The sequence below is a fragment of the Tachysurus vachellii genome, chromosome 24 (genome assembly GCF_030014155.1).
Source record: "Tachysurus vachellii isolate PV-2020 chromosome 24, HZAU_Pvac_v1, whole genome shotgun sequence".
Classification (NCBI taxonomy): domain Eukaryota; kingdom Metazoa; phylum Chordata; class Actinopteri; order Siluriformes; family Bagridae; genus Tachysurus; species Tachysurus vachellii.
Window position 1 is genome coordinate 11,558,815 of NC_083483.1, and position 16,524 is coordinate 11,575,338.

Here is a 16,524-nt window from a genome sequence, read left to right on the forward strand (position 1 = left end):
AGTGTGAGCTTTTTAAAAGCAGAGAGAAATCTTGAAGAGATTACTATCTAATCCAATCGGTTTTTAATCTCATTTCGGATTTCACAGTACATATCACAGAATTTTTTTTTCTAAAATATATCAACATTAATTACTGAATAACGCTCACCTCCGATCAGGAAGGAAGTACATTTTGACGTAAGGGTTGCGCGGTCGGCCGTCGGGTCGAGAAGGCAGGTCTATGGCTTGTAACACGTTGACGATAAGCTGATGGCCCACTTTGTCATACCACAGTTTCACCTTGTTGAAAAATTATACATATGAACAATATAAATATTTTCACCTCAGTAATGAATCCAGTGTAAAAACAAAACTAAAATGAGAAAATTTAATCTGTAGAAGCGCGAAACGTCTTTAAATTAAAAATAAAATGTGTTTATCTTCGCATACAATAAAATTGAAAATAAATGTTAAATAAATAAATAAATAAATAAATAAATAAATAAATAAAATAAAATAAATTTCTACTTGTTTCCTCACACAAAGTCTAGAAATCTAACAATTTACAAATCCAAATATTTGTTTTAACTCAAACATCAAAAATCTAAAAAGGCTAAAAAACAGTTTAATTATTAAAACATGTCTGTTCTGCATTTACAGATGTGGCTGCACACAGCAAAGGTTTTGTGACTGACATGCCACCTTTAGGCTAAAGAAATAAGCCATGTTGTGAAGAGTTTATCTTTTTTTTCTTCTTTCGGCTGCTTCCTGTTCAGGGTCACTACAGTGGATCACATGGACCGCATATTAGATTTGGCACAGGTTTTATGTCGGATGCCCTTCCTGACATATCCCTCGCATTTTATCCGGGCTTGGGACCGGCACTGAGAGTTAACTCTTCAGTGGCTGGGTTAGCTCTCTACCCAGGAATCAAACCTGGGCTGCAACAATGAGAGCACAAGATCCTGCAGCTGGACCACCAGGAGGCCTGATGTGTGAAGAAAAAAAGCCATGATAAACTCTTTTGTTGGGTAAACACTAATGGCTAAACTGGATTAGTGAAATGCGATCTGCAGACTGCTCAGATTCCTGCTGCTTCTTCTTATTCCGCTTAACGTCTGCAAGCCGATGGACTAATAAACCACAGATATGAGCATGCCACATGGAGTAAAAATGATGCTCTGTCGTCCACCATAGTGAGAAATTAGTGAATACCAGCATCCCAGTGTCTGCTAGTTTATTAAAATAGCATTGCCTTCGTTTTTCAGTGTGAATGAGAATAGATAGATGGAAACAAATTATTTATTGCTATTTCATCAGACAAAACAATATTTTGCAATAGCACTAGCATTAAACTACCAAATAGCAAATTAGAATTACTCGCAGTAAAAAATGTGCTCGATTGTATATTTTTATTATCACTACTTATGATCATTTCTCTACATTTAATAAGATATTGGCTCAGATTCGTTCGATGATTCTGCCACAATTCAACACAACAACGTTTGTTCCCTTACTGTCTTCAAAGGTCCACACACCTTTGACCGTAGTGTAGAGTTGTTGTAATGTAAGTTAGAATTTAATGTTATGTAAGATAACAAGAGTTTCATGGACAACATTAAGGGTAACTTTAACCTTAAGGACAAAAAGTACAACGTGTTGTTTCTTTAATTAATGTGGAAAAAAAAAGGAAGATTTTGTAAATTGCTTTAGTATAAAAGAAATAAGACCCTTACTTAATAATAAAACATACTGACAGATAACAGCAACATACTGTGTCGTTACTTTAATATTTAAAAAAAAAAAAAAAAAGATTTGTAAAATTGATGTAGTATAAAAGACATAAAACAGAGTGTTTAGATTTTTTTTTTATTATTTTCCTAAAACAGCATGTCGTTCCTTCTTCGGGTTACAACTTTATATCGTTATTAGTTTAGTGAATTTTAACCACAATTATGTTGCAATTATCTTTTTTGCTTGTTTCTGGTCTTTGATCTCACCCTGCAGTGCTTGTATCATTGTCATCTAGACTCTCTGTCACGTCCTTTTGCCTCATGTTGGCTAAAAGACGATGTCATTTTAATTATTTGGCCATTACAAAACATTTTCTGTAATACAATACTAGCATGCATGGCTGGTAAAAGTAATCATCTTTGTACATGTACTTACTAAAAGCTGGCCTGGAAGGTCCTGAGGCAGGTCTCTCAACATTCCCGGACTGGTCGGGGACATGACGGAGATGGAAGGACGGTCCACCTTGTGGGACTCATCTATAGAACTTGAACCAGCTAATGTGACAGAAAATAAGACAGTGAGTCAATCAAATGTTATTCTAAAGTGAATACAGTATATTGCTTATATGTTGGAAATAAAACAATTGGTGGACAAAACCTACTAGATTCAAGAGGTGGATGTGACTTGTCTGGAATTCTTGGCGTGTCTCTTTAAAAGAACACATTTTTAACAGACATTAAAAATGATGGTTTTCTTTACACTTACATCAGCGATCACACCCACTGGGAATTGTGTATTAGGAAATAAGGTGAAGTGTCAGGTTCAGAGGGATCGGTAGATAAGCAGTGCTAATAAGCTAGCGATGCTACTGAAGGTTTGAGGTTATGACAGGATCAGACTTTATGAACACTGGGAGCAATATGATGATTTTGAGCGCTTTACTTACTCGTACACTCTAAATTTTCGGAGGACATTATTGGGAAGAACACGATGGATGCATCTTTTACATGCAGCGGAAAAGCAAATCAAACTGATGTCAAGTAGACATTAAACAAATTTCACTAAATCACCAAATATTATATATCTGCACAGCCATTTCAGATCATTTGATAAATTTTTTTCTACATGTACTGTAGAGCCTTGCGCCATTCACATTTATTCTAATTATGAACGGCTTGTTGAAATGATCCAGAAATTATATAGTAAAAGGCAAAATGACACAAAACTACACATATACCTGAAAAACAAAATCCACAATCCAAAGGGAAAAGTTTGACGAAAGACAAACTTTAAGCATAAAACAAAGATTAAATTGAGATAGCTAATAAATTAGCAAAACAGTAAGCTCAGTAGATAGTACATGGAAAAATACAAATGTCTATAATAGAAAAATTCTAAGTAAGAAACACAGAAATCATAAGAGTTCAGACTTAAAACGAAAGCTTGATAAGCACCAAGACATGGCCACAGCATATAAACAGACAGCTGAATCTAAAATGATAAACAGGACAGTTGAACACAATCAGGTAGCAAACCAATAACATGGCGGAAAGAAATCTGACAACTGTATTGAAAATACATGAAAAAACTTGGAGCCTTCTAATATCGCTGCCTTGTTTACACTAAAACAGTTAACAGCCGTTAACAATCTCAACATCAATATACATTTTAATGTCATGTACCATATATGCACATTTCTGTGAAGTGTATTAAAGACTCAGTAATTCATTTATGACATTCTATGCTTACCCAATTGGCCTTGAAACAACTATTTCTACTTGCGGTGCAGACTGCGACTCTAAAATGATGTTGTATACTTCTTTCTTGGTTGCTCCAGGCAACGCCTTCCCATTCCATTGCAACACCTCATCACCTGAAATCAAAATGGCTACCAGTCAGACAAACTGTCATCTAATGTCTAAGTGTACCATCAAACCGAGAAACATTGATTAGCATATAACAAACAAATATTTAATAAGAATGTTAATGAGATTCAATTTAATGAGATTTAATGAGACTTACTCAAATACACATTTTGAAAAATAATCCTCACCAGCTCGTAAATGGCCTACAACGTCTGCGAGACTTCCTTTTTTCACTTTGGTGATGAACGCCCCGAGTCTCCCGGTCGCTGTAATTTTTCCACCAACCACCTGATGACAAAGAGACATGTGTTTGATAAGTTCTACAACCCACTTTGAAAAATTAATGGTTTTGGATTAGTGAGACAAAACATGAACATTATACTATTCAATGCAGGTCTGGTGACTAGTAATTGTCAAATGGAGTAAAGTAAGCTTAGCCTTGTACTTAGATGTAGATAGAGAGAATGCCATGTCAATCTCACCTTTAGCCCGAGCAGAGACCCAGCCTCCCGAGGCATGGCCGAGCGCTTGCTCAGAGTGATGCGTCCAATCAAATGATCTCCCTCCTTTGATGGTTGCCACGTAACAGGATGCTGTGGGGAAATGGAATGGTGGTTTTTCAGACCCATTAATGATGGACACATTCTCGATGACGCGCACACACACACACACACCACACACACACACGCTTTAGTAAAAGCACTGTCCATAAACAAACACTATAAACATCTACTGTATCAGAGCTGGGCTGAGGAATTTGTAAAAAGTTTGTAAAACACAAGTAATCAGAATAGGGCCAGAGTCATATAGCAGTGGCATTTGATTTCTATCAGTTTGTGAGTACCAGCTAATGCTTTTAACATGTAATCAAGCATTTAGACCATGAATGAACATACTTTGACACTAACCCATGCTTAATAATAAAGTCGTCTAGAATTTTGTTGTCATTAATCAGTTCCTTGAATTGTACGAATGTAAAAGTCTTGTAAGAATTCGATTCACATCAGAAGTTACCAAATTTAAAGGTAGGGTTGGGATTAGATTAGAAGTTGTATCTTTTGTTTTAAGACTTTTCATTTTATCATATACACAAAATTCACAGAACCAAGAGCAGCATTTTTTACAATAACTGATTATATACAGTACCTACAGAGTACTTCTATTTTACAGTATACTGCTTAATAGCGTTACCTGAATAAAATGGTTAATAATTTATTACTAACTCATTACATCTAAAATGCTTGACAACCATGCTTCACACTTGAAACAACATTTATACAAAATATTAGCTGGCTCAGTCAATCCAACCTCCAGCCCATCAAATATACCAACCTTATTCAGGATGCCTTTATTCAAAACAAGCTGCCCTGTCCAAGAAATACATGAACACACTGTTTGATTAAACTTACATGCCATACAGTGGGATCTAGAGGATGGCAATCCCAGTCACCTAGAGAAAGAATAACAAGAAAAATAGAAGCCTTTATTTTGTCACATATACATTACAGCACAGTGAAATTCTTTCTTTGTATATCCCAACTTTGGAGGTTGTGGTCAGAGTGCAAACATGTCAGCCATGATACAAGCCCCCTGGAGTAGAAAGGGTTAAGGGCCTTGCTCAAGTGCCCAACAGTGGCAGCTTGGCAATGCTGGGGCTTGACCTCCAATCAACAAACAACCTTTTGAGCCAGCACTGCCCCAAAAAGGGCAAATTATGCAGAATTCTGGTAGCTCTGGCTAGTAAGCCACTGAGACTCCATTAGCACAAACTATATTAGTGCAGTGGAGTCATAGTATGTGCTATACTGAAATGGATTGTTGCATTGTATGTAAACTAAAACAGCATCTGGCAGCACCAGTTCTTAGAAATGCTGAGTATTTGAGGATTAGAAAAGGATGTGGCATCACTGGCCCTCAGCAAAGACCAAATTTGACCTTTGAATTTAAAGCATTTACTGTCAGATCTTGTGTGATCAGCTTTGACCTAAAGCAGCAATATAGGAGAATGATACACAATGGATTCCGGATGGAAATTGATATTAGTCAGACTTGGAGCAAGACATGTTTCCTTATCAACATAATCCATCCATCATGCTGCACCAGGGTCATAAATCAAACCATATTTGAAGATGGCCAAAAGTAACTAAGGACACTGATGAGCTATAGCCACTCCAAATGCAAATAGCCTCCTCGCTCAAATCACTCAGAGCACAGGTACAGTGCTAATATTCTGTCTGTACAGAATGAATCATGAAGCTAAAAATTATTTAAAAAAATTAATCTAACAGATGGAGCTTCCATGAATCAGATCTCACTTGCAGATGGAAGGTGTTTTGGCATTCAAACCTTCACTGAGCCTCTTCTTTAGACAGATTCCAACAATAGCATTCAATGGTCAAGCTTGAAACTAGCGTAGCAAGAAGTCACCATTAAGGACCAAAAGTGTAGCACTGGGTGGTGTGAAATTATTCACACTAAAAAGTGATGAACAGTTATAGACTTAAAATTCCATGATCATGCTTTATCCTGAGTGTTAAATGACATGGCAGCCAACATAATTCCCAATTTTATAGAACATTGCAAAAATTCCAGAAGCTATATGTGTTTGTGGGGCTTGAACAGTTTATTCTGGTTCATTTTTATTCAGTGGAATTTAAAAGGAAAGGGCACTTTTGGAGAAATTATAGGCATGGTTTTCAGATAAATTTTAGGAATGGGAAAATCAACACTGTTACTGTCAAGACTTGTTACAAATGACACGCCTACAGCAATCTAAGGATCTCAGAATGAGTTGATTCCTAACCATCCATAAAGTTACATAAGCCAAAAGCAAAAGACTTCCCCTACCTTTTTCGCTTATGCTCTCAACATCTTCACAGCTGGTATACTCAGGTGTGGACCCTCCTTCCTCTTCTGAACTACTAATGGACATCTGCCTTTTGTTGAGGCCTCGTTTGGGCTTGTAAGCACGGGGAGGAGGTGGACGGAGACATTCTGACTGGTCTGAACTGAGGGAAGAATCTTTCCGGAAGCTTTCGGCAGCTTTCTCACGTTTGGTCTTGTGGAGCAATGCAACTGATCCAGGCTCCAAATAGCCTTTGTGGCCCCAATCCTGTCCATCCCTGAGGTCTTGGGAGCCCCCGGGGCTCATGTGAGAACCACCGTGACCCTGCTTTTGAAGGGGTACAGGTCCCCCACCAGCACAACCCCCCACGGTCCTGTCCACAGAGTATGCCCGTTGGTTTTCCAGTAGTGCCATGCGGTTTTCATTGCCCGCCACCCTCCTACTTAACCGAGTGCCTGGGGTCTCGCAACCATCTTGAGCCAGACCTACTTCATTGATGGCCATGTCACTGTGGTGACGTTCTTGTCGCATTTTGGACACTTTGGCATGCATGCGCATCTCTTGTTCTTCTTTCTGAGGTTTGACAGGGTAGCGTGCCAAGTTGGGGTCACTACAGTAGCGATTTTGGTATTCCTCTTCACGCCGCTGCCTTTCCTGCTCCCGTTCCTCTTCTTCTTTTTTCCGCTTCTGGTCAGGGTGGGCAGTGTTTCCAGAGTGGTCATATTCTTGGGAATGGCCTTTTTCCAGACGTCTGCTGTCTCGCCTTTCTCCTGGAGCACGATCATCTGAAGCCTGACCAGGCTGCCTACCTGATCCCACTCTCCTCTCACCTCTGCCGATGACCTTGCCATTTTGCTCATGTAGGGACACTGGCCTCTTCCTATTGGACCAGAAAACAAGAAGTCTGATAGTATGAGGATGTCGTAGGGTTCTACATATCCCCTGCTTATACGTTTTTGTAAGATATCAAAATATAGTAGGGGAGGTCACCAATCAAATGGCAGATTTCAGGCATTTGTTATTTCAAACTTTTTCCATGTTGAACAAACAAAGAGTTTTCCTTAACCATCCATATATTAATAATATGCAATGCTAGACTGAGGGAAAAACTGACCTAAATACAGTTTAATCTTAAATAAATGACCATCTGGCACCTTAACTTATCAACCTTTGATAAAGCCGTTCTGCAAAAGTCAACAACAGAGAGCGCAGAACCCCCTTAAAAGCAAAAACCTCATAAATATTCAAGAAATTCTTGGAGAACAGATTGTTCATTACAAAAACATTAACTGAAATAAACAGATTAAGTTTTCTGAAAAGACACAAATACAGATACCACATACTGTATATTATTGTGAACATCAATTTTGCACTTCCAATTTAGGCCACACCCACCTCTGGTTTGTAACAAATACAAATATCTGGAGCAATAAACACACACTGATAAAAATAGTACCATTGCGTTGCAACCCCGAAATGTAGAAATAACAAAAGAAGTCTTTCTGATCTGACAGAAGCAAAGGCGATAATATTATTTTGTTGTAATTTTTAAAACGTGATTAGAAGCAAAACTAATGATATAGCTCACATTCCAAATGTAGGAAATGTTTCTGCATAAAAAACAGATTTTGTTGCATATTTGATACAGAAATATGAGTCTATGTTCAGATGACGAGACTATTCTTAGACGCTTTGATCCCTAGACACTCACAACAAATACTGAATGATCTCAGACACATCTGTCACATTTTTCATGACTGTTAACATAGTTCATAATGTATCAACGTTACAAAAGTACACTAGCATTCTTCTCTCATTCTTCATACTTCTCTCGTGGGGGTTCACTCCGAGCTCGTGAGACTGGCATGATGTCCGCTCCCTTGGTTCGGTCAGTGGCTGGCTGGGCGTTGTTAGTGCTAGTGGAGTTAGCTCCGGTTTTAGCCTGTGACCTGGAACGTAGCTTCCCGTCCCGGTCAGCTTCAGGGCCGGCCACGCTCAGAGGCCTGCCTCTTGGCCCTGATGAGAACCATTCTCCAGATTTAGTAAGGATCTCCTGCTGCTTCCTGCACAGGTTGCATACCCACATCACCTGCCAAGAGACACGGAGTAGGTGGTGCTGAAGAGATCCTTATTTTCAGGGTATACAGGTAACTAATGTAACTAACCTTTTGGGTGATTATTGTTATATATACTGTAGATGAAATGCTATTCAGTTACACTTTGTCTTTAGAATTTTAAACAATAACATAAAAGTGGGTGGGTTGAAGTGAACAGATTTAAAGCAAACAAGGAAAAACAGATACACAAACCAAACACTGGCAGACAACTGGCAGACATGTACACATACATAGTTTTCTACACATTTGCACACACTATAGTTTAGGTGAAAATATGCAGGTTTTAGCAAAATTATCATCCTGACCATCTTTTTTCACATTTCTTTCATTTAATGAATTTTTTTTCTCTCTCTCCTTCCATTTACAACATTAATAAGAACTCTCCGGTGGTTCATTAACAAGATGGATGACTCAGACTTCCTAAAATACCTAGGCCTTGACGATTTCTCTTCTTCCCGTCTTTGTCTGAGTCTTTGTCTGTCTGCAGCGTGGAAACCAGCCGAGCTCGAATAGCTGCTGTTGAGGGTTAACGCAAATCAAACATCTCCTGCATGGTTTTAATGGTTGTGGGGTTGAAAATGTGAATTTCTAACATATCAATCTCACTTTAGACTCCTTTGTACAGACTCCTTAGTAGAGATCTAATCTATTGATCGTGTCTGTAAATCCAGTCCAGATTACTGTTGCTCCACACTGCAGTTAACAGGCTTTAACGGTGCAGTAATGAGCATATTTTCTTGTTCCTTGTCAATATTGTGCCTTTCCAAGTATAACCAATTTTAAACTCTAGACAGCCATGTCAGCAGTCAATCAGCCAGTATGACTCTGCAACCCAGTGACATCCCTTTCCAGACAAGCCGGTATCATTACATTTAGGCACCGATACGGATATTGGTATCAACTATCGGTTCAATACCAAGCTCGTTTACCTGTATTTTTTTTAATGCATATAAAACCACATCCGATATCACAAGATGTGATGTAAGCCTCATTTACGGTGTTCAGCTACAGAACAGATGACACAAAATGACTCTGAACTAGAATATCTGATCTATTTCACTATTAATGATTAAAGCAAAGCAAATATAAAAAATATTAAAAATCTAAAATACAATAAAAAATTAATCGGACCCGATAGACCATTCCTCACAGATTTCATAGAAGTGCGATGATAGAACTTAATGCAAAATCAAGCAAATATGGAAGAGCTCGCAATTTTTTTTATTTATTGCAGATTTTTCACAGATGTGTGCCGAGACGTTTTTTGCGTGACATCACCACAATGTACATTCAGACATTAAGTCCTCTGCAATTTATTAAAGTTGAACATGACATGACTGCAGCTCTCATAGAAAGTCAGTGCATATGAATCCCGTGCTTGCGATTTATCCAATACAAGAGATTTTTCTGCAAAAAATGCACAAAAAACACTCTCAAATTTGAAAGCAATTTTGTTCAGCAAGAACCGAGCAATAACAAGTGCACACTCACCTTCTCGCCCTTTATTACAGATAATGCTTAAACCACAAAGCCTTTACCATAAAACTGAATGTTAAACTAAAGCTAAATAAAATATTTCATCATGCCTCCTGTTTAATTCATGCTAAGATGGTTAATTATTTCAGCATCAGATTTGTATCTGAAGTACCTAAAAAAAGATGTCTCTCAGGAAAAAATGCTATCAGTGGATATTTATTGCCAATCAAATGCAGACAAATTGAATGGCTGGAATAATATCTGATGCTAAAAAAATAGGAATTTCTTCTTTAGCAACTTTGAGAACAGGAATCTGAGGACTAGCTCATGAACAAGAAGACTATAAAACTTCAAGCAGAGCGCAGCTGCTCCTACCAAATCATGTCAAATCAGTCTTTCAGCCTGGTCCCCATCTAAATACTACATGATGTCAACCATCAATTCTGCTAAGAAGAGTACTTACATGCCAGTTGATTTGTGTTCATCGTGGTCAAAAAGGTTGAATTCATCAACAGAAATAAGAAATGAGCAAATAAATATCTTTTTTTGCTGGATTGTTTGTGTTTCGATGTTGCTTTAAAGAGATGGAGCCTGTTCTAGGACAGTATGGGGGTGGGAGGAAAAGAGAGAGAGCGAGAGAGAGAGAGAGAGAGAGAGAGAGAGAGCATGATATAGAACATTTTGCCCTTATTGGATCCAGTTGGCCTTGTTCCAGAGTAATCTGAGGTAAATCTGATGTCCAGAGGCCTACAGCTGTCACCCGACCAGAGATACCCTCACAGGAAGGATTAGCAATCTGCGCTAATCCTATCCCACTGCCTAGCTTTACGGCTAGCCCTTATTCTATCTGCCTTCCCATAAACACTGCATAAGTATCCATCGAGATCAAGCATGAAACTGTTAGAGTAGGAGTCTGCACTGAATGTTTCCTTCTGTCATTTATCAGATGTATAAGATATTACACTGTCAATATACAATGCTCCTCTAACCAATCACATCGCTTAACATGACTATCAAGTGAAATATGTTAAGATGAACATTTTTAAGATGAACGGCGTATTAGCATGTAACTGTGCCACACTCGGGCTGCATCGCACCGCTCTTTGTTGATTATTTTCCTCTAACATTGCAATGTGTCATGTTTTTTTCTATAGAAGGTAGTCTGATAAATACTTTCAGACCATATCACTCCACATGATTTATTCATGATATGCAATAAAGCATCATTGGGGTTTGTGTGTGTGTATAAGTGTTTTTTGTGTGCTAGCATAAGTGTGAATATAATTGTTCTGGTTTCCTGTATGTTAGTGTGTCAGTCACCTCCTGCTTAGCTGAATACAGCTCTCCATGGTAACCAAAACAGGAACAGAGGGAGAAGAGCGGGTGTGTAAGATAGACAAAATGACTGTGAGGAATAAAGAGAGAGAGAGAGAGAGAGAGAGAGAGAGAGAGAGAGAGAGAGAGAGAGAGAGAGAGAGACAGAGAAAACCGAAACCAAAGAATCAAGAGACAGAAAACAAGTCAGCAGGTTCGAGTGGAATAAAACGGAAGCGTGTAGAAAGAGAAGGCTCCATATTAGATTTGCAGAGGAAAGCGGTGTCTAAATGAAGGCTCAGTGGAAATAAGTCCAGGGCTTGGTTCAGAGACCCAGAGAGGAAATAAGCAAGATAAAAATGACTGCCTCCTTCTTGGAGTTTGACAGATCTGCTGACACACAGTTACTGAATCATACTCCTGAGACACACCGATTCAGAGAGTCTGCACATTTTCAGCTGCGCCGCAACTTAAAACACAGAAGTAACATAACAGCAAAAGGAAAAGTCTAGCTTATTTAAGTTAAAATGGTTAAGGACTAGTTACAAACAAATGTCTTGTTTACACAAGTCCAGATCAGCAACTAACACAACTGTAAATGGCGACAGCAATTCCATTTTAACCGTCTTACTAATGGGACATTTTTAATCAGCATAAACAAACAAATTATTTTAGCACCGCACGTTTAATATAAAATTAGTCAGTACACTGTTGGCTTTCAGTGTGAGAGAATTTAAGTGGTTGAAGCTGTTGGCACCTTCAAATTTTAGATGACCACAAATGGGTTTGATATCAGCAATTCATGTGAAGCTAAAAACATTTGGGTGAAAAAAATTCAAACCATTTTTAACCTTCCTCTGTATATATTGCACCTAGTTGGCTAGCAGAAAGATTCTTAAAGTCGGCAAAGACATTCAGTGCTGTATATGGACATGACATAACAAGCGCAAATTAAAATTTTTGGCCTCTGGGGAAAAATATTATCCATTAGTTAGTCTTTTAACATCATCAATGAATTTATGATGCTGTCTAAATCATTTACACAAGTATGTGTGATTGGATGAAACTGGATGATAAGATCTGTCATCATTAGACAGATTTGATAAGGTCATTCACCATTTGGTCATCATGTGGCTTGACTATTTTTTCCCAATTGGCTAATTTGCTAGTATTTCTTTGTCTTTTGATGACCCTTGGACTACATGTGTCATTATCACAGGCAATATTTTTTAGTCTGTTTATTAACAACATAACAGACTTTAAACCACATTGTAATGAAAGTTTGTATACAGAACACAAATTTGGATCAATGCTACCCAGACATTGATTTGTAAACTAAGCATTCATTCTTTAATAATAGGACTACATTTAATATTGAAATCATTTGGGGTTATACCACAGAACATTAAGGAAAGCCTTAACCAGAATCCCTTTTATTACAGTATATTCCGCTGATTTTCAGCTTTAGTAAAGCTTTCTCTCATGTTCGTCTCATCTTAAGACCTAAAGAGTGTTAGAATATAATGGATATGATATCTAAGTACTACCAAAGTAAGATGGTTCGCTAACTGGCTAGCAGTTTGAAATATTGAGGAAAAGTAGATATTCTGTAATTGTTAATAATTGGAAAGAAGAGCTGTGTATCAAGACTGGAACAAACAATTTTTTGTCTCTCATGCTTGTAGGAGAAGGTGGTCAGACATACAGCTTGGGAAATTCCTGGAGGGCATTTATTCACTTCAAGGAAAGTCTTTATCCTAGAGAGTCAAAGTTCCTAGGCTTCTGTAAAGTTTCTGTACTAAATGCTTAGAAAGATGAAGTGACATACGGCTAGGTACGGTGACCCATACTCAGAATTAATTCTCTGCATTTAACCCATCCATAGTGCACACACAGCAGTGAACACACACACCGTGAACACACACCCGGAGCAGTGGGCAGCCATTTATGCTGCGGCGCCCGGGGAGCAGTTGGGGGGTTCGGTGCCTTGCTCAAGCGCACCTCAGTCGTGGCCGGCCCGAGACTCGAACCCACAACCTTAAGGTTAGGAGTCAAACTCTCTAACCATTAGGCCACGACTTCCCCAAAGATGAAAACCCATCCAAATAAAGTTTGGGAATTAAAAAGTGAGATCATCAACCAGCAACTGGTACTTTATGGCCAATTCTTGCTTTTAATCTCATATCTATCTTTATATTTTAGATACTCTTTCCTTTTTTGCCTATATTTTGCAGAAGTTGATTAAATTTTCACTTCTTTGGCAGTCAAGGTGTATTTTAGAATTTATTTTTTTGTAAATGAATAAACAGGGTTTTATTCCACATAGGTCAATTTAATGGTTCAATGGGAATTCAGAGTATGTTTAGAGACTGTGGAAAGTTTATCCTAAAGTACACTCAAAGTAATTGGCTGTCTCTAGAAAAAGTGACTGAGCTGTGTATTTCTGCAATAATGAGCCACCAGAGTGTTGGCTATGATACCATCTGTGAGAAAACTGACCACTGGTGGTGTGAAGAAATGTGGCATATGTGGTTTAAGTTCAGGCTAAACACTTCAAGCTAACGGAATTTAACAGAACTCATCACTCGATGGCTGACTCTGTGACAGCAAGGGCGCTAATAAGGAACTCCCGTTGCTTGGTTCAGACAATTTACCTCAGACTGGGAAGCAGACATCAAGTTGAGGGTGTAAGATAAAATTACAGAGCGATTAACTGACAATAAAGTTTGTATGTGACCATTGATGCTAGCTGACAGAACAATTTGTTTTAATCAACAAGAAATTCTGGCACACACACACGCACATCAAACATATAAAACACACACCCACACACACACAAATTGGATATATACACAAAGGAAAATAAAAACACACTGAAAACGTCACAGGTGCACAGGGAGTCGCAAGTGCCCATTGGATTGCAGGGTAAATTTTCTGAGAGGGGAAAAAAGGAAATCTGTCTACACCATATTCCCAATGGATTGTGCTATATATTCTGACTCATGACCCCTGACCCCCTGTCCCCTTAACCCCATGGCATGCCCGGTGCAGTCCCAGGGCACAGGCAAAGTGCAGCAAACATGCACATTCTCTTGTGAGTTAGTGGCACTTTTTTTGAAAGTGTTATAATTTATATAAAAAATTTTGCACTATTATTATTATTATTATTATTATTATTATTATTATTATTATTATTATTATTATTATTATACTTCCTTGTTAACATCTAGAAATTGTACTCCAACGTCCTTTCAACTAAAGTGCAACCAACTGATAATGTCAGTATAAACATCTGACCAATCGGAATGCCACCCCGTGCCCATCGACCTCTCCCTGTTGGCTGTCTCAATAGCAACGGCGGCACATCTCCATGGCAACGGCCACAAGGAGGGGAAGGGGCACTCGGTCAGCTAAGGAAGGGATAACTGCGCTCCATGCAGAGACTAGAATACCCAGGATTCCTTACCCTGTCCTTCCCTATGAGACACTTTGCAGGAGCAAGAGACAATGGGAGGAAAATTAGTCACATTTATAGATATATACAAAACTGTGAGTAAAAGAGGCTGGTACTAAACTGTAAGACAAATAAATCATTGCATATCGAAATCCGTGAGAGATTTGAGAGATGTTAAGTTTCTGAACTTACCCTCAAACTTACCCACACTCGCACGCACGCACGCACACACACACACACAAACACACACACCCACACAAAGGTTGGATGTTTATAGCCACACAACAATCCCATCATCACATCAAAAAAGGGAGAAACAGAAAAAATAATGCTAACCACTTTATCCTCCTTGAGGCATGCAGTCCAGGAAGCAGAGAGGAGTGAAAGACAGGCAAAAACAGGAAGAGGTGAGGAGAAAACGGGAGGAGGGGGGTGTGTGGTAAAAGAGAGCAAAGTGTGAAATCAGAAATCGAAAATAAAATGGTGAGAAATGGAGACAGTGTGTGAGAGAGTGAGAGCGAAAGAAGGAGAGAGAGAGAGAGAGAGAGAGAGAGAGAGAGAGAGAGAGAGAGAGAGAGAGAGAGAGAGAGGGAAAGGTGGGGAGGAAGAAAAGGAAGGAAGTGTTAGTGACGGGAAAATGTCTACTTCTGTGTATTCAAGAAGACAGGTTCACTGAGAGCAACAGTGGGCTCTGTTCTAAATCAAGCGCTTGTGCCATACAGTGGAGCAGAGTGGAATGGAGCGGTGTCACTAAAACATCCAGACGATTCAGTGAGAGAACGGATGAGACGTGTGTCTGATTCCACACATGTATGTGTAATACATGATAAAGGATGATGCAAGGCAGCAATATGGAGCAACATGACACGGCTGAACCCTTGTGCATTTACATGGTTATTTATGCACACTGCTAATCCTTCATGCCTCCTCGTATGATGTGTGTATGTCTGAGCTCATCGCTAAACTATTATGTGACATGATTAATATAGATGTAACGCCTCCTATAGGAAAAACACAGACTTGCATGTGAGGGAAACACTATTTGCAGTGCAGAAATATTTCTAAAGCATTGCTAGATAATACTGGAAGTTTTATACATCTATCTATGACCATTATACGTTGCTTGTTTTTGTTAAAATCACTTTGAGATCGTTCTTGATGGAAGACAATCTTGATTCTTACGAGTGTTCTAAATGTAATTTTGATTAAGGGAGTGATAGCTCAGTGGTTAAGGTGTTGGGCTACTGATTAGATGGGTCTGAGATCAACTCGCCGGATCACCAAGCTGCCACTACTTGGCCCTTAACCCTTTACTAATCAGGTGTTAAAAAAGGGAGATCAATGTAAGTCACTCTGGATAAGTGTTTAGTGTTTCCTAATTAGCATGAATGATTAACATTTCAGTTTCAGTTCCATCATTCCTTTCCTGAAATTAACTGAAATTGTTAGCCAACTGTACATTTTTTGAAGCCGCATGTTTATTACAATTGTGAAGTGTCGTTGATGATATTAACAATTAGATATTAGTAAAAGCAAACCAAGAATGACATATGGACAGAAAAGTGTTGTCCAATTCTCCAGCATTGAAAGAAAGAAAGAAAGAAAGAAAGAAAGAAAGAAAGAAAGAAAGAAAGAAAGAAAGAAAGAAAGAACTGGAGAAGCTAACTGAATAACTGAACTAAATGTGAACCTGTCACTGTGGAATAACTGAAAATCTAATTGAAATATAAGCGTGTGATA

General features: G+C 38.6%; 1 protein-coding gene across 6 annotated transcripts in view; it reads right to left on the reverse strand.

Annotated features, from left to right (window-relative positions):
- The window catches only part of rims1b (regulating synaptic membrane exocytosis 1b), a 51,582-nt gene that overhangs the window by 22,721 nt on the left and 12,337 nt on the right, over window positions 1-16,524 (reverse strand). For all 6 annotated transcript variants that reach the window (XM_060861078.1, XM_060861079.1, XM_060861077.1 and 3 more), the window contains exons 3-11: window positions 8,250-8,512; window positions 6,426-7,303; window positions 4,988-5,028; window positions 4,061-4,171; window positions 3,767-3,866; window positions 3,463-3,586; window positions 2,375-2,421; window positions 2,149-2,267; window positions 149-279 (exon numbers count right to left, since the gene is read on the reverse strand). In XM_060861078.1, coding sequence (XP_060717061.1) covers window positions 149-279; window positions 2,149-2,267; window positions 2,375-2,421; window positions 3,463-3,586; window positions 3,767-3,866; window positions 4,061-4,171; window positions 4,988-5,028; window positions 6,426-7,303; window positions 8,250-8,512 — 1,814 coding nt within the window. The remainder of the gene's footprint in view (window positions 1-148; window positions 280-2,148; window positions 2,268-2,374; window positions 2,422-3,462; window positions 3,587-3,766; window positions 3,867-4,060; window positions 4,172-4,987; window positions 5,029-6,425; window positions 7,304-8,249; window positions 8,513-16,524) is intronic.